The sequence below is a fragment of the Limanda limanda genome, chromosome 23 (genome assembly GCF_963576545.1).
Source record: "Limanda limanda chromosome 23, fLimLim1.1, whole genome shotgun sequence".
NCBI classification, from domain to species: Eukaryota; Metazoa; Chordata; class Actinopteri; order Pleuronectiformes; family Pleuronectidae; genus Limanda; species Limanda limanda.
Window position 1 is genome coordinate 7,906,490 of NC_083658.1, and position 27,704 is coordinate 7,934,193.

At 45.6% G+C, this 27,704-nt stretch overlaps 1 protein-coding gene across 1 annotated transcript; it reads right to left on the bottom strand.

Annotated features, from left to right (window-relative positions):
- LOC132997013 (collagen alpha-1(XVIII) chain-like) lies at nucleotides 1–19,281 on the bottom strand. Its single transcript, XM_061067383.1, has 43 exons — nucleotides 18,360–19,281; nucleotides 11,258–11,799; nucleotides 10,404–10,484; nucleotides 10,262–10,321; nucleotides 9,817–9,892; nucleotides 8,021–8,169; nucleotides 7,910–7,927; nucleotides 7,614–7,820; nucleotides 7,510–7,536; nucleotides 7,360–7,413; nucleotides 7,196–7,279; nucleotides 7,074–7,112; nucleotides 6,843–6,983; nucleotides 6,673–6,726; nucleotides 6,458–6,502; nucleotides 6,298–6,360; nucleotides 5,827–5,958; nucleotides 5,535–5,594; nucleotides 5,422–5,448; nucleotides 5,209–5,307; nucleotides 5,039–5,074; nucleotides 4,804–4,890; nucleotides 4,569–4,601; nucleotides 4,407–4,442; nucleotides 4,245–4,304; nucleotides 3,945–4,022; nucleotides 3,810–3,845; nucleotides 3,664–3,717; nucleotides 3,477–3,539; nucleotides 3,300–3,365; nucleotides 3,143–3,173; nucleotides 2,860–2,913; nucleotides 2,736–2,770; nucleotides 2,491–2,616; nucleotides 2,120–2,267; nucleotides 1,960–2,024; nucleotides 1,442–1,570; nucleotides 1,322–1,354; nucleotides 1,033–1,235; nucleotides 771–942; nucleotides 498–695; nucleotides 297–406; nucleotides 1–208 (listed from the first exon to the last, which is right to left on the bottom strand). Exons 1-43 carry the CDS (start codon nucleotides 19,279–19,281, stop codon nucleotides 1–3), a joined length of 4,941 nt encoding a protein of 1,646 aa, XP_060923366.1.
- Nucleotides 19,282–27,704: the final 8,423 nt, after the last annotated feature.

Below are 27,704 nucleotides of genomic sequence, written 5' to 3' on the forward strand. Positions count from 1 at the left end.
TTATCTCTTAGAGATGTAGCTGTTCTCGATGCACAGCACCACGTAGGAGCTGGAGCAGCTGCTGGAGCTCGGCTGGAGCAGGTTGCCGCTCTGCAGCGACGACGCCATGCCGTTCAAAGCCCGGTCGCCCACACGCCACGTCTCGCAGAAGCCGTCGACGTGCTGCTGACCGGTGCTGGTCGACCCGTGCCACATCATCTTCTCTGGCCTGGGATAAAGCAGGATTTCTCGTTACGATATAAGCTTGTTTTATAGTCATTTTCTGTTTGTTTGTCTCCAGGAGTTGGTTTACTCACCATGTGTTGTCGCTGAGAACATCCTTGCCCTCGAAGGAGTAGATCGGCACGTTATCCTTCATTCGGCCATCATTGAAGATGCCGTCCCAGTTGTCAAACAGAACCTCATCCTGAGAGAGATGAGACAACAGTATGCTCAAACACCCGCTGACAATTAATCGTGTATTCTCTTTTGTCTTGAATGAATAATTGAACGTGTACCTTCAGGTTCACTATTGGCATGCGGTCCCTGTCTGCCCTGCGGACGATACTGTGGAGATCCTGGAGCCTGGCGGACAGGAAGGCCCGGAAAGTTCCCTTCATCCCGATGGCCTGAGCCTGGGTGAAGCACATGAAGTCTGCTCCGCGGATCCCCCTCATGGAGCCGGTCTGGGGGCTGTTCAGGGCGATCAGGTGGAGCTGTGGAAATACCCGGTAACATTATACATATCCTCAGATGCTTTAGTGTGACTGTTTAAAAGTGGGCTCTCTTACCCCTGGACCTGAAGTGTGATGGTGGGCTGGGGTCTGGGCCACAGGAGGATGAGGTCTTCGCTGAGGTGTGACAGGGTAGCGTTCATGGGCCGTATTGACGGAATATCTACCATCCGGGTGGCTTTGTCGGTCTGTGTAACTTGGATATCTTGGATCTGCCGGCACCGGGTACCTGGGATCTGGTTGATAATGCGGATCTGGCTGATAATGCGGATCTGGCTGATAATGCGGATCTGGCTGATAATGCGGATCTGGCTGATACCGTGGATCTGGCTGATACCGCGGGTCAGGGCGGGTTGTGTATCTGGGGTCCGGGTTTGGCGCGTACCGAGGGTCTGTGTGCGTCACATGGGACTCATCAGGCTGTGGGTGCCTGTCATCGTGTCTGTGGGAGTCAGTGTTGGAGTGGTGATCCGGGGAGTAGGGGACAACAGGTGGGGGCTCCACCGCTGCTACCTCATTACCCTGCAAATAACGTGCATGATATCAATTATAACACACAGTCCTATGTTCTAGTCTAGAGGAGGGGAAAAAGGAAAAATTACACTCACATCCTCTCTGGGCAAAGGAATATAGTCCCCGAGCTGAAAAAAAAAGGAGGACCCAAAATTATTTAAGTGTTTTTGTGCCATTCCGGCTTATTTATGTTCATGATTAAGATGAATGTGTACCTGGACTTGTCGAACTCCCTCGCGGACCCGTAGGTACAGATCTGTTTGGTCTAAAATGTAAACCAGCGAGCCCTCAGGCTGACTTCGAGCTGTGGCTGTCATGGTGTCATAAGACCTCAACACCGTCACCTGCAAACATGTGTTTTGTAGCTGCTATTAAATAGATTTCTATACAATAGACTTTGATGAACCCTTTCAAATGTGTTCTTGCTGTTAATTGTATTGATCATCTATATTATTATCTATTACATTTTCTCTATAGTTTTTCCATTGCTCCATTGGTCATGGGTATTTCATTTATAGGTCATCTATTTCTTCAGGTTAATTATTAATCAGTAATTACTTAAAGCAATGGTAATTATTCCCCCGGACGGGCACTCATACGTCATTCATTCCAGCAGACGTGCTTTCAGACTTTGGCACAGATTCTTCATGGAGCCATGGAATTTTTTTGTATTTCATAATCAATAACACGGAAGTAAAGCAGCAACATTTGACTGCGTCGGAGATTTTCTCACCCCAGATGTGTGTCCAGGTAGTCCAGGCACTCCAGGTGGTCCCGGGGGCCCAGGAATATTGATCGCTGTCATTAAAGACACAGTCACATGTGCATGGATGAGACCCAACACTTTATCTTAACCTGGAGAATATTTGGGAGTGTTTATGAACAGAACTCACTCTGTGTGCCCCTGTGGGTTTCAGATAGAGAACCACCTGGGGGTCCAGGCGGCCCTGGCTCTCCGGGACGCCCATCGTAGCCTCTTCCTGGTTGACCCGCTGGACCCTCAGGGCCTGGTGGGCCAACGATGGAGTCACCTTGAGGGCCCTGATGGGACAGGAACAGAGTCAGAATTCACACTTTGTTACATGTAGAATAACACAATCTAGGTCTTAGCTATTCAGTATGTGGAGTTTAATATCACATGTGAAATTAAATCCTTCCAAGTAGTTTAGTGATCCACAGAAATAATACTGTCTAATATATCTAATAATTTTAGCTTTATTCTGTAGATGTGTAGATTATTGCATCGTGTTTCTGATGACCGTACTGGAGGTCCAGGAGCTCCTGGGCTGCCGTGTCCACTGGCTCCATAGCGGGGGTCATAATATCCTCCTCCTGGTTCTCCTTTCTCTCCTTTGAAGCCATCATTGCCCCTGTCCCCTTTCAACTCATTCTGCACACATCAACGTCACACAGACAAAAATGTACTTACTTGCTCAACACTTTGAACCATAATCTATGATCCAAACAATCGTGATCATGCTGGAGAGTCTATGAGGTTGCTAAATCTACCTTTAAAGTGTAAATGTCATAGTTGGACCCGAGACCTGGATCAGAAACAAAATGTTTTAAAGCAACCTTAAAGCAGAAATTTTGTTTCCTAATAATTATGCACATGGATAAATTGTGGAAATACCTGGAATTTGAAGAACCCCTCCTGTTCCAGGATCTCCTTTCTCTCCTTTAAGAGCTTTAAACAAAGGTGAAGATCAGAAATAATTTTAGTACTTTAGTAATTTTAGTAAAGCCTTGAAAATACCTGACCTTGTTTTCTGGTTGAGGAGTTTAATATCGCTCTCATATCTGACGCTGGAGTCAGCAGCTTGTTAGCTTAGCTTAATAATAGTCTTTCTCGTCCTCTTATTGTCGTAAAGAAAGTGATTTTAACATGTTGCATCCACAACATGACCTGATCTCACCTGGGTAGTGTCCGGAGTAATCCATGTGTCCCTGAGAGGAAACGACAAAGACAAATAAATAGCAACGGTAAGTAACTTTATGATAAGATTAAAGTCATTGGTAAATCTACAAATGTATTTTCCAATATAAAGTTAAATATTTCATGTCTCCACTCACTCCGAGTCTGTCGATGGGAGCTGGAGGTCCGGGAGGTCCAGGAGGGCCTGGTGCACCTGGAGGACCCTGGGACACAATATTTATTGATAAGTATGCATTCGCATTGATGGACGGACTATAAGAGATGACAGAAATTAGGCTTGAATGGGATAATAGGCCAAAATGAGTGATACTCACAGCGTGTCCATATCCAGATCCACTGCCTGAATCTCCTTTGAAGCCATTCAGCCCAGGCCGCCCCTACAGTCAAACACACACACACAGCACATTCAAGTGGTGTAGTTTCACTTTTAAAAACCTCAGCTTGTAACATGGGCTTGACAATACCACCTTAAAATGACTTGATATGAACATATTAACGTACCGGTCGTCCTGGAAGCCCAATCTCTCCCTTCTGGCCTTCAGGACCATATGAGCCCTGAAGAAAAACACAGTAATCATGTGGTTGTTATCATACTGATGTGATTCTGTTCGGGTTATGTAGCAAAACGTGAAAATTATGGTACGCACTGCAGGTCCCACAGGGCCAGGGGGTCCCATCTCACCCTGTGAAGACAATACAAACTTAGCATCTTCAGGCTACATTCAATAACACTGTCCTGTATGAATAATGCAGAAAATGGGGAATGTTATTAAAGTCTTTACCGGCTGTCCTCCCAGGCCACCCAGGTACATTGGGGTCCCATCGGGCCCCATGATGATGCCAGGCTCGCCTTTCTGTCCCTGAACAAAACATTTGAACAGAAAAAGTTCACCACCATTGCTCCACTGTGTCACCCACTGGGAAAAAAGCCCTAAGAAAATTGCTAGTATACAATCAACCTGCAGATAATCTTTCTTTCAATATTAAGATTTCACTGTTTCATTATTTCCAGATATATAAAATTGCTCCAGTCATTTGGTGGAAAATGAAAAATGAACTGATTAAAATGTGGATTATTCTACCTGAGGTGCATATCCTGGAGGACCTGAATCTCCTTTATCTCCTTTTGGTCCTGTGGGCCCCTGAAACAGACGCATTACATAACAACATTATTTAAGTCCTATTTCTGTGCATTTACAGGATTTGTCCACGTTCAACTGTGTGATGACCACAGCGACAAATACCGGGAATCCTGCTCGTCCTGGAGTACCAGCTCCTCCCTGCAGGAGAGAGATAATGATAAGGTATTAAAAAGGTAAAATATTCCTTTTAAATATGAAAGACTTTGAGTTTAGTAAGGTTTGTAGTGAGATTGGTTAAAGGCAACAAAGGGTGTGTCCACTCACCTGCCACCCTTCGTCCCAATATAGGTCGTTATACTACAGCAAGACAAAGTTAGGTCAGTTAGTGTGGAGGTGAACAAATAAAGCAAGCAGTGACGGTTAGTGAATATGAGTCAATCAAGGAGTGGTTACGTGATCGAGCAGTTAACGTGACGAGCTGTCAAACGCATGTGTTTTACAGTATTACAGTTATTTACGGGATCAGCGCATCTCGCTCTGATCTCGAGCCGGGACTCACATCTCTTGATTGCCCGGAGACGACCTGTCCTGGAGGCCCGGGAGGCCCTGGAGGTCCGGGTGGTCCTCCGTCGCGTCCTGGCAGACCCTGCGACACAGACAAAGAGACAATGCTTTTGCAGTAGCGGCAGCGTTCACTGCATAGAGTCCACTTTGGTCAAGGTTGCGGACAATTCTTTCTGCTTCGAGTGTCAGCGAATTTGTATATTTAAGAAATAAACAAAATGTAAACTCACGATCTCTCCTTTCCATCCTCGATCTCCCTTTTCACCCTAGAAATCAAACATGCCAACTTTAATGCCAAGACAACAGACAAATTAAAAAATGCAATCTAGTGTATTATTTATGTATAAGATAAATGTGTATACTAAGCAATTTAAGGAACAAAGTTTATCCAGCAACATACCGGCTGCCCTTTGAATCCGTCAATGCCTGGCATCCCAGGTGGTCCTCGTGCTCCTTCTGTTCCTTTGTCCCCGTGGCTGCCGGGGAAACCTGGCTTACCCTAGAAATTACCAGCAAAACTTTAATATTATATCCCCACACTATTATACTAATTTCTGAGACCCTGAGACCAAAAACTTCAACACAAAACATTCACACTCTTTGTTGTACTTACGGGGAGACCTGCAATGCCACTCGGACCCTGAAAAACATGACAGAGGAAATGTGAGACACCCTTCATGTACAGTGACAGGGACAGGACATGTCCTTTGTAGGGCAGATGTGTACCTGTGGTCCGGGTGGGCCTGCGAGTCCAGGTAAGCCCTCGGTCATCCCGTATCCGCCACTCTGTAAGGAGGAGATTTTAAACGAGGAAGATGATTCCTACAGGAGTTCTTTGTTATTGGCCAGATTCTAGGTTTTGTGAATCTTTACCAAACAATGATAGGCTTTATAACTAATGTTTTAAACTTCCTGTAGTTGTCAAAAGCTACATCTTCAGAGGACTCGGCATTTACTGTATTTGACTTATAAATTCATACATATAAAAATCCCGATTTTTTAAGAGACCTATACTCACAAGTCCGCCACGGTAAGATGGGCCCGGTGGCCCGGGAGGCCCTGCAGGTCCAACTGGTCCCATGGGACCTGGAAGCCCTGCAAGCCCAGACTGCCCTGGTACACCATTGTGTCCGGGATCGCCCGTAGAACCCTGAGAACAAAAATATAATGTGTATATGTTTAGCAATAGTGAAAATAACTGCAGAATAATAAGAATAAGAATAATAAGTGAGTTAAACGGAGGAATTCAAGAGACACATGCAGAGCTGGAAAACCAGAGTTGAAGCTTTATGAGATACAGAGAGAGTTTGAAAAGTGAAAGGAAGCAGCAGAATATTTCACTAAACTAGGGAGAGTAAGTCCTAGTGAAACACAACTTTAATTATGTGAAACATGTTGAGTTGGGGGAAATGGAAACGGATAGAAAAAAAGGAAAGGAAATCACCAAAGCAGAGAGACACCCCCCCAGTACCTGAGACCCATTACACACCGTAGGGGATGGTTTAAAGTAAGAGAAGAAGCCCGTGAAAATGTTGGAGTCCTGTGTTTCTTGCTGGAGGAAAGCAAGAAACAATGAAGGAGAGAATCTATGTTTGTCCTTCATGTCACGTGTTTGAGTTTGACGGATAAAAAAAAAAGACTTGACTCACCTTTTCACCAGATCCTCCTGAAAGACCGAGCCGATCACAGTCACCCTGGAGCAAAACAAATGGAATACACACAATTCTTAGACTCGTTATCTCCCTAAAAACATCTCAACGATTAAATATATTATTCGCGGCTTTTCATATAACCCTCCTCTGCATTGTTAAGTCGGTGTCTGTGAGAATCATTCAACAGTTCACCTCAATCTGCTCATTCTCACCTTCTCTCCTCTGAATCCAGGCTGACCAGGAGTACCAGGACGACCAGCGGGGCCCTGAAACAGCAGACACAATTTCATATTATACTCTTATTAATCTGTAATCTATTTACTAATGAGATTATAACTACTGGCACCACTGAGTCACAGACAGACAGAGTAAAACTACTCACGGGCAGACCAGGGACTCCATCTTGTCCCGGTGGTCCCGGGGGTCCGAAGGCTACAGGACCATTGGATCCCAGTGCTACTGAAGTACCAGGGATCCCGGGAGGGCCAGGAAGACCGGGGAGACCAGGAGGACCACGGGCCGTCTGGGTTACAAATCACAAAATTACAACGTTGTGTAAACACTCAACTTTAAGAAGTGAAATCTTATTGATTTCTAATGACAATCAACATACCCTGTCTGAGAATCCTGAACCCTCCATGTCAACAAACGTCTGTTAAAACACAAATTAGCAAATTAAAGTCAGAAATAATCTTGAGAACATAAATGCTGGAAGGAAAGGAGGTGTGCACGTACTGGGCGATCACCAGTGCCAGGTCCAGGGGGTCCTGGTGGACCTGGGGATCCTCTGGGTCCTGGCTGACCCTCTCCACGGTCACCCTGCAGAGATTCAGAGGCCACACGTTAGCGCTACTAAATTAGAACTTCAACATTTCGTCTTAATCCATTCTCTACGACACCTTTTGGCCAGATGTTCCTGGAGTTCCTGGGAAACCTGGTGGCCCAGCAGGACCCTGGAAACAGGAGCATAATAAGGACATATGACTGATTATGTTTTTTTTTTAGAAAGAGCAATATTTCAAAGTGTTGAATTAAAAAAAGAAACTTACAGCCTTTCCATCCTCTCCTGGATCACCCTGAAATACGATGAACAGTCAGTGAAAGACGTGCATCCCCAAAAAAAATAAAAGTCAACAGTAGTGGAAATACTCACATTCTCCCCATCGTCTCCTGGTTTTCCTGCGGCTCCATCCGACCCTGGCCGCCCCGGGGGTCCGGCGGGCCCGGACATCTGCTGCACAACAGAGCCGTCCCCGAGTCGGACCACCTCAGCCGCAGGGCCGGCAGGACCAGCGGGCCCGGCAGGCCCCTGAGCCCCACGCTCTCCCTTATTGCCGGGGTATCCGAAGCCAGAACTGCCCTGGTGGGGACGAGACGAGATAAATCAGCTGTTAGCTGGTGAGGTTAGAACTCTTTTTGAGTTCTGGGATTGAAAAATTATGAACTTACCTTTGAACCTTTGTCCCCCTGAAATACACAGAAAAAGACAAATCAGTAATTTCATTACTTATCCGAGTAGGTCAGGTGATGTAGCTGAAAACATCAGAAGTTGTCTTTTACCTTCTGTCCTCCTCCTCCACCCTGAGAGGAGGAGGAGACACCAGAGCCAGAGCTGGACCCCGAATCTCCCTTTGGCCCTGAGGGTCCTCTGTCCCCCGTAGAGCCTTTCTCTCCTCTGTCCCCTTTCTCACCTCGACCACCACTGGGACCTGAAGGACATGTTGCATGAAAATGAATTAGAAACAAGTATCACTTATTCCATGGTGGGGTTATTTTATACGTTGGGCCAAGCTTTGATGCACCGCACAGAGGATAATGAGACTGAATACTAGAGCATAGATGAGGTTTTCTCATTTGATCCAAAGTCACTCTAATGAGCTTCTAATCTCAATAGAAGCAGTGTAGCAATATGTCCTGCAGAGGGCGACAAAGCCTCATTCATATTTCTCCTCTGTACCTTGGTCCAGTTCCTCTCCTTCTGTCCATACTAGTTATGGGAAGTTTGCGCATTTACATTTATTTAAAATTGTACAATGTTCCTCTCTGTGATTTATTTTATTTTCTTATGTTCTAATCTTGGAAGCGATTGCTCAAAAACACCTAAATCTTCAGTTAAACTTCAGGGATTTCAATCTGTCCCTTAAGGAAGCTCAAGTGATTGAGAATCAATTTCACCTGCTTCGGTGCTAATGAAAGTGACAACAGGTGCAAGACAACCTCGGGTTCACATGTGGTGACAATTAATCTCTCCTTCTCTAGTTTGGTGTCCTGCTTGTGTCCAGTGGCCTCATTTATAAAACAGTGCGATGGATTGTGGGGGAATTTATCTCCTGTACTTATTTTAATCATCCAGAACTGCAGGATTATTAAATTCAGCTTCGATGTCCCCAATCTATGAAATTTAACAGAAATATATATTTTAAATGATTTAAAAAAGAGGCACTACATAGAAAGGTAAATATTATACAGTGTTGATCCTACCACACACGCCTGTCGGCTAATAAACCACAGTGGCGGGTACTCGTGTTTGCACTGGGATGGTTCGGTGACAAGGATCCAAGATTACAGATCTATAGAATCTATATCAGCTCATTAATCATCATCAGGGGACAAACAAATCTTTGAGATTGCTCGTTTACTCCTCATCCTTCCATTCACACACTTCTCTATCAGTGCCAGTGCATCCATCACGGCAGTATTTATATTTTTAGAGCAATTGGGCCGATAACTTCACAACTTCATCAAGATCTAATGTATGATTACATTTTTTTTAATTTCTAAACCTGGGAGAGACCATAGCTTTGGTAATCTCATTAAAAGCATCATAATTTATGAATATGCATCAAAACTGATGATTTTGATGCAGAAATTATCTTGAAGCCGTGACTTCGGCTACTGATACCCGACATCTAAAGTCAACACAAACACACCGTTACCTGCTCTGCTCGGCGGCTGCAAGTTTCGGCTTGCATACGGGGGGGGCGTGATGGAGGAGGCAACTGGATACATGTCCCACAAGGTCAAAATCTGCTTATTTGATTTTCTCTTTGTTCAATGCTCAAATCCTAGCTTCTAACCAACAAGGCTCTTTAATCTCCCACCTGGGGGAGCTAAAGAGGCTCCTGTTGGACTTGAGTTAAACACACAAACCCTGCAGCAAATCAGCACACACTCAGGTCCAGACAAGAAGCCTAATGCACATGTTCCTGGATGAAAGCAGAGACAATGACACATGACGTTTCTTTGGCAGCGGCTGCCGTGTGATTAAAAACTTCCATTACACATTTCTGCAGCGTGTTTACTGAAGATTTGACCTTTTAACTGATTCTACTGTTTGTAATGTAGACGTCTTTTACCTGATTCCCTCAGTCCGGTTCCCTTTGAGGATATCAGCGGCGGCTGAGGTACCGGACGGGAGGGTGCAGTGGTGGTCTGGAAACGGATCAGAACATAGTTTATAACAGCGGACAGCGCATTCTTCTTTATTATCCAAACTTTAAGCCCCAAATCTAAACTTTCCACAGGGTCAGGAGGATTTATGATAATAAGTAAACTGAGTTTCAGGGGTAAAATCAGTGGAATGAAGCAGAAAACAAATATCTCCATTAGCGACTGCAGCCGTGTCGAGGCGGAGACGATCTACTGGACCGAATCCAATTGCATTTGTAAGCGCCATTCATTTACAGACCGGGACTGTGTGAGTCACGGACTATGTCTACATCAAACGTGTGGAAAGGGTCATGTTATACGTTTATCACACAGTTTGAATGACCTCTGTGTGTAGTGAAAAGACGCACTGACCCTGACACGGTGTCCCGTTTGTCTCCTCTCGCCATCGCCACTCCCGAAGTCCCCAGAGGCCTGGGAGAGAGAGAAAAAAGAAGGTGTCAATCACAATATTTCAGAACCTTTGACAAAAATGTAACAAAACGCAAATACTCACCACGTCTGAGTCGTCCTCGTCGTCACACAAGCGCTCGGCAGCCCGAGGGCTTCCGACTACTTTCAGCTCGGCGATCTCCCCCTAAACACACACACACAGCAAATGCATTTTACTTCACCGTGATGACAAAACTATTTACTTGCAATCAGGCATGTGTGGGGCCTCCTATTTAAAACAGTTTTGAGGCCTGCTGGCATGTAGGATGCTCAACCGGTGAGACAAATTCGTGCTACCGAACATAGAAAATTTGAATCTTTAAACATGAATAATATTAATTGCTTCACTTCAAAAGCCCTGTGAACGTCACAAGCTAAAGGTCAGAGGTCAAAGGTGATCAAGGTCAAGGAATACATTTACAGGGAAAAGGAGGGCTCACTTCCTGTTGCCAGTGACCCCCACACGAACCTGCCAGGAGGTGCCACAGGGAGATATTAAAGAGGTCAGACTCACACACACACACACACACACACACACACACACACACACACACACACACACACACACACACACACACCTGTGTTTTAAGCACACAGTGTATTATTCTGACTCTTCCAGGTCCCGTGGGAGACATTCGGATGCGATGAGTAAACATCTCTTCAGCACTCGAGCATTTCCTCTGCCGGTGCCCCGGAGTTTATGGTTAGAAGACGGACGTGCTTTATAGTTATTGTTGGGAAAATACTTTTGAGACCAAAATGCATCATAAAGTCTCAAGTCCTTTACCATTTTAAAGGCTCCTCCAAATAAATCAGTAAGGATTTGGGTCAGGTGATAATCGATTACTAGTAAATATAGCTAGATCAATGTACTAGGACTGTATTACTATAGTCCTGTTACATTTACAGTTTCTTTACCTGGAATTTGTCAGTGTCGGCTCCTCCCGCCTGACCCACGAAGATCCCCGCCCCTGTGTCAAACTCCATGGGGTCCGGGGAACGCTCAAACCTCACCACCTTCTGCTCCGAGTCGCAGCCATGGTAGAAGGTCACCTGCTCCTCGAAGACGGACAGCGAGAAGCGGCTCCAGGTGTCCACCATGCTGGGCACGTCGAAGGAGGCCGCCTCGTACGAAGCCTCCGAGTCGGGCTCGGTGTAGAAGAACTGCACCATCTGGCGGCCGGCCTTCACGGCGCTGAGCTTGACGCCAACGTACATGAGCTTCTGGGGCCCGTCGATGATGGAGAACAGGACGGCGGCGGCGGGAGTGGTTGGCTTGATGTGGAAAAGGAGGGAGAAGTGGCGGTAGAATGGGTTGGGGACGTGGGCCAGAGCTGGCTGGCCCGACACCGTCGCGGCGGAGAAGGCATAGGCGGCCTCCCCTCTCGGCCCGTTGACCCTGGCGATCTCACTGGGTGGAGGGTCTCCTATCAGCTGGAGCAAGGAGACACCACTCTCCTCTGCAGAAGGGAAAAAAACACATTGAGTACATAGTTTTAAAAGAGAAATCTGACAAACCGGCCTTCAAGTGCAGCTGTAAACATAAGAATTAACTGCATACGACTGTAAAACAGTGCTGGAAACTGTTTTCTACAACATTTCTTCATAACCTTTTGTCAGCGCAGCACAAAAAAAGCAAAGTAAAGATCCTGTGACGTCTGCTTAAAATGTTGAATTGATGAGTGGATGAAGACAGAGGCAGTTTGAAGCACAGAAATGATCAGCAAATCACAAGTTCTTTGGAAAGTTAAACATTTTGACACCATCACTGAACACAATTACATGGACGGCAATATTCTGACTATTGAGTCTATTTCGATTATGTTTACGATTCAGCCGTATACTGTACATGTCGACATCATGCAACCAAGGTAGAAATCTGTCTTAATTTTGAGTATGACCTTAATCGGGCTATGGGAACATACAGTTTATTATCTGTTTATTGATTATTGTCCTAATCAGATTAATATCAGAATGTTTAGTAGATGTGGATTTTCTTTTGACTAAAGAACCTTTGGAAAGTTTCAAAACAAAATACACTTTAGCGTGCATTAATGCTCGTTAAGATGACGTTATATATGCTGCACAGCAGGAATCTGACTTAAACGAGTGACTGGCTACACTCGCTGAACCGTGAGAGGTGAAACAATGTCAAATAGCTGACCGCCGATTCAGTCAGTGATCACTGTGGAGTGCAAGGGCCTCACATTCCCTCTCCTCCCCCAGAGTGTGTCCATTTAGAAAACTTTGTCCTATGTGGTTGGAGACGTCATCAAAACTGGATTACTGAAGTTGCCTTTCTCCCAAATGAGCCAAATAAAAATGTTTGGTTTCCTGGAAGAACACATCCCTCACAAGAGTTAAGTAAGAAAATCTGTTTTTGTTTCTTTTTGGGTGAACTTTAAATTAAACCCACTAAACTCTAACTGAATAAAGCTGGACTCAAGTTAATGGAAAATTCAGTTCCCATCGACTAAAATACCCAAAGAGTCGGCATCCTTGAGAGCTACCATGACTTTCTCACACATCTCCATCGCAAGGGACAAACGGTCTGACGCTTTGACTCAGCGATCTCCTGAGGGCGGCCTGTCATTGCAGATTCATGAGAGGAGCCGACCAAAAATTACAATCTGTGCATTAAGGGGTCACGGAGGTCAGCGGTGGTGGGGGGTTCCCCCGCGTTTCCGAAAAGAAAAACGATGAGAAAGCGTTCGAACGCGGCTTGTTAAAGTGTCACAGACGGTTACGGAGTGAAAACTACCAGAGACGCCTTCAGAACAAAACAATAACATCATTCATCATTCCTAATGGAGGCTGCATTGGTCGTTTAAATATTGTGAAAGTCAAGTATGAAACTAAAACACTGAGGAGATTTTGATCCATGTGATCATTAGTTTAGGAAAAATGTTCTCGCTCAAACTAAATAAGCCCACTGTGACTGATTTGCAGTTCTATGTGTTTATAATGATTAACTAACAAATAATACTATAGTATCTTTATGTTCACTAGTTTTCAAGTTGTTGGTTAGGTCTGGTCAGCCTCTCAACAAAGAAAGCAAAATGTATGAGGTCAGGGAAGGACCCATATCAGATCCCAATCCATAATGCAGGAATCTTTATAAAATAAAAAACAGACACGCTGTGGGTGAAAATAGCTGATTAGTTTTCTCACTTATTAGTTTATCCCATGCAGCGAATCCTCAGAAAAGAGCAGCTGGTATCCAGGTCTCAATCTCAAAGGTCATCCAGAATCGTGTTTTGGACTTTTAGTGCGTCTTGTTAAATGTATAATTCTGCTGAAGGAGTTTGGAGTGTGCTGCTCATCTTCTACCTGCTGAGAGGAAAGTCACACAACTCTCACGGCCCAATAGTTCTGTGACATAACCGACTGCACATCTGCACTCGCCAATCCGACGCGGTTAGGGAGTAATCCGAAACACATGTTCACACACACACACAGACACACACACACACACACACACACACACACACACACACACACACACACACACACACACACACATACACAGTCCCTGCTGCAAGATAGGGTGCACGTTGTGTTGTCTCAACCTGCTGCGTCCTGTGGGATTTCGGCCAATTGGAGCGCGAGCCGGGTGGCCGAGTTCCCACTGAGGGCACCTGCTATTGGTTAATCTCACCCTGACACAGCCGCTGCAGCTGCTGCACAGATCAGGTTGGTTGGATTATGTATGCAGGACTAAATATTTCAAATGACGAATGACAAGTAGGGGAACTTCCAAAACTTGACAGAACAATTACACACACTTTTCTAATTTCTTTATCAGAGCTGCGATCTCTTTCGGTCGCAAACTTTAGGTCCCAACGCATAAATGACCATTAAAAGCTCATTTACAATCAGATCTGTGATCAGCTCCTTCTTGTTCTCCAGGGAACAGATGGAAGCTGGTACGAAAACCAAACGTGGGAACTTCGCCTGCGAGAGCATCATCGCTTCGACCCAGATGTCGGCTCATGGCTTCCTGCCCTGCGCCTGTCTCCGCTCTGACTCAGTGTCTCCATGCTGACAGAAACAACTGCATGGAACAGCATGGCACGCACGGCAATGTTTCACAGCCCTGACACCAGTGGCATGCAAAAAAAAATGTTTTAAACATGACCTCATGTATTCTGTTCATGTGTGTATTTTCCAGCGTGAAACCATGGAGAAAATTCACAGCCTGTTTTAGTGTGTGAGGAAAAGGAGATGCTGCCAGTGAGGAGAGGCCCGGACAGACGGAGGCAGGAAGGAAACGTGTGTCAGATGTCCATGGGAAAGAAGGACCATGAGGGACTCTGATGGGATGAAGCACAAAGAGAGAGAATCTGTGTTGGGTCAAAATGCCAGTTAAAACAGGCTGAAATGTCATGGTGGAACAGATGGACCCCTCCAAGAGGTTTAAGGCGGTAGGGCGACTCCCAAAGGGATAAGAAATACAATTTTATTGGAGGATGAGCTAAAAATAATGAGGCCTGAAAACCACAAGGTCACTAGACCATAATTTATGACAGCAAATATGAACACAGCCTTTTGGCTTCATTTCTGGACAGCGGGAGGAAGTGGAGACGTGTCGTCCATCTTTACAAAGAGGAGCATCTAGATATCAGAGTGCTGTCGCTATCTATGCGGTTGCAGTAGTTTTGTTATGGTGCATTTAAAGAAACTTAACTTGATGCAATTACAATAACTTTCGTCTTCTCTTTGGCCTGAATTGTCCTTATGCACAAAATGCGTGTCGGTCTTCTTTTGTGCGTGAGCAACAAATTCTAATTTGTCAATTTTGTTGCATGCAAACTGTTTAGGAAAGTTACACCATTATAAAAGTATGCCTCAACCAGAGCTCACGTTACCTCACCCAGAAATCTACAGTCCTTGTTAGGAAAAGTGAGCACTGCAATAACAAACTAATTAAACAGAGGTATTTATACAGTGCAGACAGTCGGCTGCTTTATCTTAAGTCATGTAAAGAAACGATGTTTAGCCTATAACTCCTGAGTGTCTTTAGGGGACGGGAGAATGGTTCGACCATCAGGAGAAGCCCACTGATAATTAGGCTGGTGGCTTGATCCATGAACTAACCCCCCCTAGCTGTAGCTTTGTCCTCCTGGGACCGAAACAACTGGACTTCACACGTCTGAGAGGTGATGCAGCTGCCACACAGTCAGACCCTTAATCCGTGTCTGAAGGAGATGAGAGCTGAGAGCCAATTAAAGTTGACTGATGGGTGGATCAACTTTTTTGTTTTCACACCAACCCTTTCGCTGGAGGATCAACATTTTGAAATAGTCCGGGTTTCTTGGCCACAGGGGAGAAATGGAAGCTGAGATATCAGCAGATATGCAACATGTGGATGTTGTCCTTTTTAAAGCTTAATTTGAAATAGTTTATGTACAGTAAATACTTCAGAAGCTACACTTTGAAACTTAATGTGTGGTCTCCAAGCTCGAGCTGAGGATATTTACAACCACAGAAGACATTAGGCCACTATTCGGACATTAGTGAATTTATCACTGCTTACATTGGCTTTAGTGAAGTGACCTTTTGTGCAGAATTGGAGGATTTACTGGAGGAACTGCAACCAGCTCATCACAAGGCAAATGGAAAATACTCAGGGTGATTTTGAACTTGGACTTGGACCAAAATGCAACTTAAAATTCAGCTTGTTTTTGGAAACACTGCGCATGTGAAGTCCGAGTTAAAGAGCGGGTAATTCCCCTGTCGTCTTGAAAGTCCCTCTCACACCATGTCCCACTCTCTGTGTATCTTCTAATGGTCGGCCAACTGCTCAATTACCACCCATCAAGTGTAACTGGTCTCGGAGGGTGGAGGCGACTGGCTGTGCCCTCTGACCCCGGGCAGAGACTCGAGCCGCCTTGTCTCACCCCGGTCACAAGGCTCTCTTGTTACCAGGCGAGACACCGTTGCCCTTTCTCCCAAACTCATCGCACAATCGCCACGCTCTTTCCCCGGAGCGGAGCATTCTCCCACCCACGGCCACTATCATAAATGCCATCCTGCGGCCCCCCCATCGCGGCCACAGATGGCCCGATTGTTTCCCTCCTGAGGACTGGAGATACTAAGACACCATTCGCCTCTAAATCCACACGACATTCCACGCCAGCTGATCAGAAATGGTGAAATATGATGACAAGGAGGTAGCAATGCGTGACCGGCATGCAGGGGTAGGATGTTCCCGAGCGGAACAGAGTGATTTTATGCACCACCATAAATTGTCTTTTCCAGCCAAGAGAATAGAGTGATGGTATCACAAGAGAATCCTGGAACGCAATATATGGAAGTAAAACATTTATCCTGGATCCCTGAGAAAAGGCCCTGAAAAAACATCTCATTCCCTCATTTTTCTTTTCCTTTGCAGGTGTAAAGTAAAAGCCGCCTGACAACTAACAAATGTATCTTGTGGGGAAGAAAACGATTTGTGGGAGAAATAATTCCGCACCACATGCTGGGCTTTAAGCAGAAGGTCGAACCCGCAGGCTGAAACGCTCACACATTTCTCACACATATCAGTGTTTTATAGCAAAGAGGCTTCCAATCTTTGGCTTTAAGTGCAGTTTAAGAGGTTATCCAAACAAGAACCCTGCATACGGAACATGGGAAGCAGCAAAACTATCTCCTGTTTAAACTTGGAACATATATTAAATAGTCCTGCGGGACAAAACATGATAAAGGGGGGTTTAACGCTCAGCCTCCATACTGGACGAGGGCCCCTGGAGCATTTCCTGTCTTAAGAGTTTACTCTCAGGGAAATTCTTCTAAACTGTATATATTATATTCATTTAGGGCACTTTTCATAATATAAATGGACTAGAACCAGTACTTCCCCTGAGTACATGGAGAAAGTTATAAAATGTGAGTGGAACACCGAGTAATGCATTTGGTCGACTCACGACATGTTTCGAAGCTCTGCAGCTAACATTGCTGACCATTACTGACGTTTATCACACACACACACACACACAACAACGAGGAGGTTTTGCACTGTGACGAGACAACCACACCAAAACGTGCAACGCATGCATCCTGCGGACAATGACGTGAGTTCGCCGTGTTGCGTCATGCGCCGACGAGAGCCTTTCTCGGGACGTGCAGCGGACACAAAGAGCGACACCACAACGGCAGCGACTGTAAAGATTACGCCGAGCGTTTTTTTGCATGTTTTAACCATTAGCTGCAGATTGTTTATCGTTAACATTTCTGCCCACCGTGCTTCTACCTCCCAGGCATCCTGTGCTTTCTAATGTTGTAATCGTAGGCTTGTGCAGACTCGATACCTGCTTGATTTAAGACATAGAGCATCATTGTGTAAGTGCATCAGTAATTACAATCCAATAATAAAACATTATGGGGCCATTTCACTTTTAACAAACTCATATTCAGTGTATTTTGCATAAAACTTCTACCCCTTTTCAAGAAAAGCTATTCTCGAAGTATGAAGTTAAACTGTGGCTATTATCTTATCTCAGTCTTCTTTTTATTGTTTCTAGCCTTCTAATTGCTTTTATTTATTACATCTTTTATGTAGTTGCATGTGGGACTAATGTAATAACTAACTGATAGGTGGATATACACAGTATGTGGATATAATAGTAAATCCCTCTACGCCATGGTAAATATGTGTTGTATACCTGTGTATAAAAGCAGGTATGAAGTGTGGGTCACCTGTGTGAAGTCCCTGCAGACTGATATTCTGACTCTTTCAATGGGAGGTGCCATGGTAGGTTTAAAAAAATTGCCTTTTTATAAGTTATAATGCAAAAGCGTGGTGTTTAAATATGGCAAAAAACATGCAAAATTCCCATTTGTGACGAGCAAAGATCTCCAAAGTGACAATCATATGCTTGGACGTGTGTGTTACCACAACAAACACTGCACAAACACACACAGACTCGAGCGCTGCAGCCTCTACGACGAAAAAAGGTGACATGACATCGGATTCAAAATGTATCAGCACACTTGATACATTCTAACCCGCCGGGGTTACCTTTCCAGTTACTAACTGACACGCATGAGGGCTCCTCTGCCCTCTCCGGCAGCAGGTAACACTCCACCGGGAGACGCCCGTCCTCCAGGGACGCCCAGCAGCTGTCCCGCAGGACGTGGCAGAAGCTGCGGCAGGGCAGGAGCGGAGGGGCGCCGGGCGAGGGGCACCTGGGGGCCAGCAGGAGGCAGAGGAACCACTCTGTGCCGTGGTGACACCCCGCCCTCCCCAGCCACGCCCACTCCTGCAGCGCCGCCCCCACCTCTTCCACGGACGTGTGGTTGAAGAAGTTGGGCAGCGTGAAAAGCTTTGGCTGTTTGCCCGAGCAGACGGGCCAATCGGAGGGAACCGGGAGACACGGTTGGGTGCGACTAGCGGCGGGGGTCGGCTCTGACTCCAGTGCACCCCCGAGGGTTCCGTTCACTTTTAAAACATCGCCGGTTAAATTGCGCAGCAGGACTTTATCACCTGTCGAGACCGACTCGAGATCTGTCTCAAGATCATCTGTGGACGCTGATCCTGAGCCAGATCCATCCCCTGCCCCCACCCGAGACCCCTCCTCCGCCCTCTCCCCTCTGAGCCTGTCTGTATTACCCGTCATGTTCGGGGTCACGCTCGCCACCTTCTCTGTAAGGCCCGCGGTAGTAGTCGTGGTGGTCGGGGTCCCGTCCCACGCCGCGACAATCTGACGGATTCCCGTGGCCACGTTGATGATTTCCTCCCCGACCCCGGACAGGTTGTCGTCTTCCTCCTCCTCCTCCACCTTCTTCGTCTCCGTGCCACTGGGTGTCACGGCGGCACCTGTCACTGCCGTCGTCTCCGTGGGGATTTCTGTGGTGGGAACTGGTTCTCGGTTCCAAAACCAGGCCTCCAGGCTCCCAGCGCAGAGGGCCGTGACAAGCAGCCACGTCTGGATCCTCCACATGCTGCCGGCTCCTGCAGCGCTCCGTCCAAGTGTTTCACGTCCTCACTGTTTCCCCCTGTGAGCTCCACCTGTGAGGCAGCCGGTCAGCAGTTCAATCCCAGCCGTGCAAGGGGCCACTGATCATCCACTGAACGAGAGCAGAGACAGGAAAACTCCTCACTCTCAGACCCTCCCTCCAGGACTCGGAACAACGCTGCTGCAAACTCTCTCATAAAATAAAAAAGCCCTTACATGCACGGGTGGGGGGGGGGGACAGAAGTGTGGGGGAGGCATGTTATACTGGTGCTGCTGGAAGTCATTGGTTAGTCAAGAGTTGCCCCGACACACACTCCTCCCCTGTGTGAGCTGCAGAGCGGCTCCCCTAAGACCCTTTACGACCACATGTGAGAGAAAGCGTGCGAGCGTGCCTGTTACCGCAGCGACACACCCCCCACCCTGCACGGAAGAAATATGGAGTTTTTAAAAACATAAATTGACCACAATAAACAGGTTTGGTTCGGATTAGGATCAGTCTGAATTCCAAGCTGTCAAACACAAGATGTTTAGAAGACGTGACCTCGAGCTGTTCTGGCACAATCCTTCAAATCCAGTTTTCCAGAGTTTTATTTGTCACATTCACGGACACACAAGGCAAAAACAAGTTTCTGTGCAGACATAGCAAAGGGATCAACAATAATAAGCATTAAATAGATAACAATAAAATAACAGAACATGAGATTAAGATCCACGCCGCACTCACCAGGTTTATTAAACAAGATACAGCATGTTCATTTAATGAGCGTTAGACGTAGACACTTTTTAAAGCGCTAGACATTTAAAGCATAAATCTACCGCTAACAGAAAGCTGTCGGATTATTCCTATAATTATGTTCTCGTTCTTCACTCATGTACCAACTATCATGTGATGTTTCATAAGAAATAAAAGTAGAATTACTGCTTTGCGGTTGTATGCCTCCACCAACCAGAACAGTAAGGAAGGAAGGAAGGAAGTAAGGAAGGTAGAAAGGCTGCTTCCCTGCTTGCTTGCTTGCATTCACCCATTATCTCTACTGTTATGGAATCTTCGGAGACTATCTCCTCTCCTCTCTCTGGGGCGTAGTGCAGCTGGCTGTCGTGTTTGGGGAAGAGCGAGTGCTTGGCGAAGGTCAAAGGCCTTCACTCCCTAGACACCACAGATATGAGACTGCATAAGCAGGCAATGCTGTATAGAATAGATTTGATTGTTCAGGAACTAGCAGACCCATGGATTGAATGATCTGTAGGGATTTGAAGTTTGTATGCAGGAAAGCAGTCTTCAGAATATGAGAAAAATGTAGATTCTCTTATTAACCTAAACATACTCAGCAAGTCTTTGGACTGTGGGAGGAAGTACCTGGAGAAAAGCTCCACAGGTACAACTGAATTGATGTGCAGTTGTACCTGTGGAGCAACTCATGCTTTGTTAGAAAAGGGGTCACATACCAAACCACCAGAAGCAGCCAACAGGTTATAATGCAGAGGTCAATGACCTGCAGCAGATGCAAGTAGAGACAAAAAGACAAAGGTTCAGTGACAACAATGATGACAAGTCGCTCTGATTTATTAAACGGAGGAAAAACCAAAACAGTAACAAGCGATATTGTATTCGACTACATCACCACAGACTCAGACTCTCTGCTACACTGGAATACTCTGTTCCCCTCGGTGATTAACAGCTCGGTGATGAGACAGAAAAGCAAACACGGCGAAACAAAAAAGTGTGATAAAAGTGAACTTGAGACGGCGAGTGAGGGGAATGAATGAAAGACAGCAGCTGAGGGAGCGGGGACGCCAGGGAGGACGCGTCTGATTGGATCAGCAGCTTAAGCTTCTCTCCCGGGGGGGGGGGGCCGGCTCCATTGCCTCATCGCGAAAAACCCTCGGAAAATGCACCACCTCCAAGTTCTCACAGATAATGGAAGAAGGGATCCTCTCCTCCGCCTCCTCAACACGGCCCTGAGTGCCCCCATCCTCCAGCTCTACCCGCCTCCTCTGCCAAGCTAGGACATCCAGCTGTTACACATTCCAGCGCTCAGACCTCCCACGCCCACGCTGCATGTGACATGTGGAGGTTTGGAGACGGCTGCATCTTGATCAGTTGGGCATTCATCCGCCATCGCTCCTGCTGTCAGCGTGTGAGCCGGAGGCAGACGCTGAGCGGGACGGAGGGGAAAGAGGGGCTTCTTTTCTGCTTGGGAAACCGGACTGCATGCTTTAGTGTGTGTGTGTGTGTGTGTGTGTGTGTGTGTGTGTCTGTGTGTGTGTGTGTGAGTGTGTGAGTGTCAGATCAAGAGTTTTGGCTCAGGTCACCAATCCCAGTCAAAGCTCAGTGCACAATTTGATCAAGTGCATCTCCACTTGAAATCCTAAAATGGTCGTTTTACAATTATCTCATCGGGATACCACAACAATGCCCATTCAGAAAATCACAACAAAGCCAACACACTCTACTAAATCAAATAGCAACACCAAAACTGAACATGAATGAGTGGTAACGGTTTATCTGCATTGTATTACAGGCAAGTTTTATAGTGCAATTAAAAAAACTTGTTTATTAATTGAATATTGTGTATCAATCGGTAACTACAGAAATCAAATAGATTAAAAAGTGCCTCAATAAAGATTACAGATGTTTGGAAACTGATACTTTCTCCGATACTGTGTGCAAGTGTGCAAATCTATATACCAATTCAATATTACATCTTTAAAGTATTAGTTTCGCCCGAATAAAAGCAAAACGGGGACATGTACCATAAAATGTATCAATAGTTGTGTATTCCTTGATTGATTTGATTGTCTTCTTCCTCGGTTGTGAGAGTCAAACTAGATAATAGAGGAAGTTCTATAGCATCATTCTCTGTGTTTGTTTTTAAAAGCCTGAGTGAGGTCATACAACAATGGTACAGTCCTCACTTCCACACAGGGTTAGTAGCATACAGCTGTATAAATACGTTATATAAGTTTGGTATCAGGAAGGGGAAGATGGTATCTCTAGTAAATATGCGGTTATTGATTTCCTTTAAGTTGTTTTCTTTTAGCAAAGCTCATCCTGCCATGAGGATTCTTCCTTTTCGCTTTCAACATGTCAAACAAAATTGCTTTTTTCTTCTCAAAGTAGACTTTTTTAAAAAACACATCTGGATTCAAAGCGCAGGTAGGACTTTTTCCTCCGTGCAAGCTCTCCCCTCGACACCGTGTTCGACACATACCAGTTAATATATCAACTTAAAGGCCCTGCTCACCCCCCCCCCCCCCCCCCTGCATTTCCAGCCCTTTTCATCACTATCAGCTGTCAGCTGCACCGACCTGCACAGGGCCATGAGCAGGGTAAGTAAACACACCGCGGCTACATGCTCCAGTGAGTCAGTGAATGTAACTTCATGGGGCCACCTGGTGCTTTCCATTCGGTACAGTAATATGTACATATACATGCAATTATATATACTACTACAGCTGCATGTTAAAGCTCCGGCGGGAACGTGTCTCCTTAAAGAAAGCATTTCCTTCTTAAACACTTCGATAACATCAGTTTTGCAACCGGCCCAGTTTCACATTTCCCAGCATGCCTTTCAAGTGCCCCAGGAAAACGTGCATGGCCCGTACATGGTGATTTTATTTTGGAAGGAACCCCTCGGGATGTTTTGTGTTCCTTTTTTCCCAAATCCTTATCTCCAGGACCAAAAGAACTCTCAGCTAACACGGGCGCTACTTTTAAAAGGAAATAGTTACAAATCGGAACGTGACAAACTTTTCCTTGCAGATTTCTCGAGGCCCAGGGGTGTCCACATACTTACGGCCATGCGGGATGGATGGAAGAACTGTGAATGAGTCTTAACAGTGAGGGAGGATGTGTCATTTCGTCACACGGAATTATGGGATATTTGTGGACGAGAAAGAGAGAGGGAGGGAGTGTATGAGTTGCAGCTGTGCTAAATTACCAGAGGAAGGACTAAATCTCCCCCGACCTCGGCTAATCAGATATTGCCATGGCAACAAGATCCTTCCCGAGACAGAATGCAGATAAATTACGACTTGAGCATTCGTATTTAAAGAGTTCTCCTCTCGAGTTGTTTGCAGGTGATTAAATCTCTGCCTCTGAGATGCTGTCTCTCTCCGACACGGTGAGGAGCAGACACTTAAGGGTTGACTTGCTTTTAGAGCTATTCATCATCAATTGCCTCATTTAACCTGCACATCTCACTGTCACTGTCTCATTTTCTATCTTATATCTAAATAACTGTACAGTTGCAGGACAATCTGAGCAAGTGTGCATGTGTGGCGTCCCGGCTGGGGTTTCCCAGGCCGGGCAGCTCCAACGCCTCAGGGTTTAATTGGGGTATCATGTTACAGTTTTGCCACAGGGATACCCCGCAGTTCACATGCTAGGATGTATGTGTTTGACCATAAAACACTGGTAAGGGAACACACATGCTGTCAGCAGGGAGTTGGGAGCGTGGAAATGTCGTTTTCTACTCATGCACTTGCAGTACTTGGGTAAACCAGCAGATGGCAGACGCACAGAGGCTGCAGGGATCAGATCTAGTTACTGTATCCATCTAAAAGGAGGTTTATTATCTCACTGTTTGCAACGACTCCACCAGGAAATCAAAGATTGGAAGCTGCATGTATTTCTCTAGTCATATTGCAGATATGCCTTGTTGTAAAATGTAAACAGTGTTTTCCTGCAGCTGGAAACACAACAATACTTTATACGAAAAGGGGCAAAAACAGAAAACGACTTGTTTGAATCCAATTCTGACAACGCACTTGAGGTATTATCATTCATAAAAAAAGCAAAAAAAACACTGAAACCTTGTTTGAAAAAAATCTCATCATCCTCAATTTGGTCATTCTCTTTCAATTGAGTGACAAGCATATTAATATATTATGTTTTAATCCAAAATACCATTTAAAAACCAAAAACTGCACAGTTTTAATGGAGCCGCCAAAGAATAAGATGGAAGAAAAAGAATAAATGCTGCCACCTGCTGTCTAAAGTCTGAATTACATGCAAAAAAGAGCCCTTGCAAAAAATCTGTATTAATATGCATTAAAGAGCAGTTTCTTATTGTTTCTTTGTTATTTATTTCATAGAAATCTATCTGTCATGGCTTTGCTTTCCAGTCATCACTTCACTCATACTCTTCAAATCCAAGAAGCGAAGAGACAGAAAGACAAAAGGAAAAAGACAAAGAAGAAGTCTCCCGTGAGGCATCTTGGCAGAAGCTCCTCAGAAATCAACCCCCGTGACACTCCTCCCTCCGCCCTCCTCCTTTATATCGGTATGTTGAAGATGGGGTGTTTCTTGGCACAGACAGAGCCTTTCCAGACAAGAGGGCGAGGGGCTCCTCTTGTCGGCCCCTCATCCAGCGTCAATGCCTGAATTGAGCAACATGGGAGCGAGACAGTCGGCTCCTTGTGCGGAGAATCCCCTTTGAATGGGAACATTTGTTGTGGCAGCGATGGAATTGAATGTGGTGGCTCTTTTTTTTTTTCAAAATGTGAGAAAACGCCAAAATAAATGAAAGGCCCTGTTCCAGAAAGACACGAAGGGATTACTCCTCAATTGTGAGCAGAGGAAAATTAACTTTTAGCTGATCTCACCTGTCAGAGGTGCATTTTTGCAGCATGAGTCTGAGGAGACTTGACATTCGAGTGGAGTGCAAGAGACCTCGTAACGTGAGGCCTCGGCGCCGAGGGGAAACCTTGAAATTCCTGCCGAGAAGATCCTGTACTCGAGGGCACGAACTGTCCATAACATCGGCAAACACCACAAAGGCTCATCCAGAGCAGCTTCTGTGTCCCTGCAACACATCAGGTTTCAAACAGAGGTTCCCTTTTACCTCGGAGGCGAATCTCTTCAGGATCGTCCGTGTTTTAACGTTTAATCGAGGATCAGCGAATGTTTCAAAGTGTCACAGGAAAAGAAGAAACAAGCAGAAAAACCCGACACCCTCACACCTGTGCTCGAATGAGACTTCCTCCCTGCAGCGCTTCACTGGAGCAGCTGCTAAATAGTGTGTAATTGCAAAAGTGGTAAATCACTTCCAAGTTACCGTTTTTGTCATTGAGGTTAAATTAAGGTTGTGTGTACAGTTTGCTTCTATCATCAGACGGATCATTTATCTGAAGCCTGCTCTTTGAAAAATGAATGTGACGCTCGACATAAACTGAGGAAACTGGAGACAAGGTTCTGGTTTTTTGCTTTTAAATCTGTTACACTTTTTTTTTTTATTGAATACCATTTTTTTTCTATTTGGTTCTTTACACCTATGGCCATTTTTATCTTCTTCATTTTATTGGATTATTGTTTAGGGATCTCAAATCAAAAAGTGAGGCCATAGCATCCCAATTGCCCCCTGGTGGCGGTCTGCAGTGTAAACCCTACCTCCTCCATGTTAGCAGATTGGATTCACTCTATGAATAAATCTAATAATGGCCACTTTTGACTGAACATTGTGTTAAGACACTCGAGGATCTGCAAACCTCTTCATAAAGCGTGAAGCTGCAGATTTTGACCCTGATGACTGACACGTGCAAAACCGACAATGACATGTTCAAGATCAGGGGGGGGCGTGAATCTGCCACCTCTCGGCTGATTTACAGCGGCGTGAATCAGGGGTCCGTGGCCTCTGACTTTGCCCCCCCCACCAGGGTGATACGAGTGTCAGAGCCTTGTTTCGGCCTCCGTGGTGGGAATGATTAAGAGCCCTCCCTCCTCATGTAACTGTCTCCGTGCTCTTCAAGACCGATGGGATGTTCCCTGCAAAACATGTCGCCGGCTGAATGGAAACGACGACAATGGGGGGTCGCCTCTGCTCCGGGTTGAGGGCAGCTCTGTCTGAACACACACACGTTTCACTGTAACGCATTTTCTCGTCAGCTAGAATGAAATAAATCGACTGATTCGTGGCTTTGTCAGTCGCAAACAAAAAGCTTTTCTGTTTGGCGCCACGGCCTGTGATTGTGCATTCAAGTGCATGGAGGATAATTCAGGACGTTTATATGAAACTATAGCTTCGGACGACTCTTGTATCTAACAAGCGGCTCTTTGTCATGCCTGAAGTGTTATATCAAAATGAAGATAAAGTGAGATAAGACAGTTTTGAAAAGAAAATACAGCAAATATCCAAACATTTGTCTTCTGACCTGATTTAAAATCCTTCTCTCCGAAGAAATGTTTTGTTAAAGCAGCAGAATCTGGATCAATACGTATAAATCAATGATCCAAAGCCACAGTTTAAACCAGGCAGAAAAATAACATTGACAGTGTTTTCATTGCTGCAGTTTGCTGAGCCAGCAAGATATTCCTGCAAGTTTATAGCTGTTGTCCTTATCTAGATAGACACTGAATGAAGAGGCGTTGAATAAATCCCTCACGAGATATGAAGTAGGTTGAAACTTGAATCTGCAAGCTTTCTGTAACAGGAGGCTAAAAATCCAAGCTCGGACCTGAAGCCTGATTTTGATTCCTACATTTAGAGGCTGGAAACCGAGCGAGACGTTTGCATGCTATTTGTGGACGAGTGGTGAAAGAGGCGATGCAGGTGGGAGAAACCCACCGCCGCCGTTATCTCCCATTATCACCACCTCAAAGCTCTGCAGCTGGAACAACTAAGCCTTTATTCCTCGTGACGGAGACACAACACATGGAACACGGGCCCTCAAAACATCCCGTCACCCCTCGGCCGGAGCTCACACTTCCTCTGTCACCCTGAAAAAGCTGGCAGCAGGTAGAAAGCACCCGCAGCTGCCTTCCTGGGCCTTTTAAAGTCTTTTCCTGCTGCTGCTGTGAAGAGATCTGGTGTTTCGTCTGTTTCTGTCTCATCGGACCCGAAGGCGCCCGGCTCAGGCAGGGCCGCCGAGTTCGAGACCGACGCAGGATAAAAGCAGTAATTACAGATAAAAGTGGGAGTTAACCGCGAAAGAGTGGAAACGTCCTCGAGGCTACTGAGGCGATGAGGAGGAGCTGAGGATGCAACACCTCATCCCCTGCAGAGTAAACACGTCTGGATGTTTCATGAATGAGGGGGAATGAGTCACACCCAATAAAACACAGCCCTAGTGGTATTTTTATATTGATATTGAGGTATTTATCCAGACTACTTTTGTAGTTCATTGTACCATTGGAAAATCCCTAGTCTGATAATCTCATTTTTATAATCATCAATAAAGATAAACCAAAAAATCTGATTATATAATAAAGGAATAGAGGTTTCTCTTTGACCTGGTCAAAAACCGAAATGGGTGAAAACGAAACGTGGAGTCCTAACTAGAGTGGTAATAACAACAGGGCTGAGAACAAACAAACTCAACCTCCATCGCTCACTTCCTGTCCAGTTAGGACCGCTTTGATGTTCCCATGGCAGCGACGGAAAAGTCCAGTCCCCATTCATTTCACCCAC

Bases quoted from the DNA above. Each gene is read 5' to 3' on its own strand.
- LOC132997013 (XM_061067383.1), bottom strand. From the start codon at position 19,281: ATGTGGAGGATCCAGACGTGGCTGCTTGTCACGGCCCTCTGCGCTGGG. The intron at 6,727-6,842 runs GTGAGTAGTTTT...CTGCTGTTTCAG, and splicing joins ATGGAGTCCCTGGTCTGCCC to GGCCCCGCTGGTCGTCCTGG. The intron at 3,174-3,299 runs GTGAGTGGAGAC...GTTTCCTCTCAG, and splicing joins CTCCCATCGACAGACTCGGA to GGACACATGGATTACTCCGG.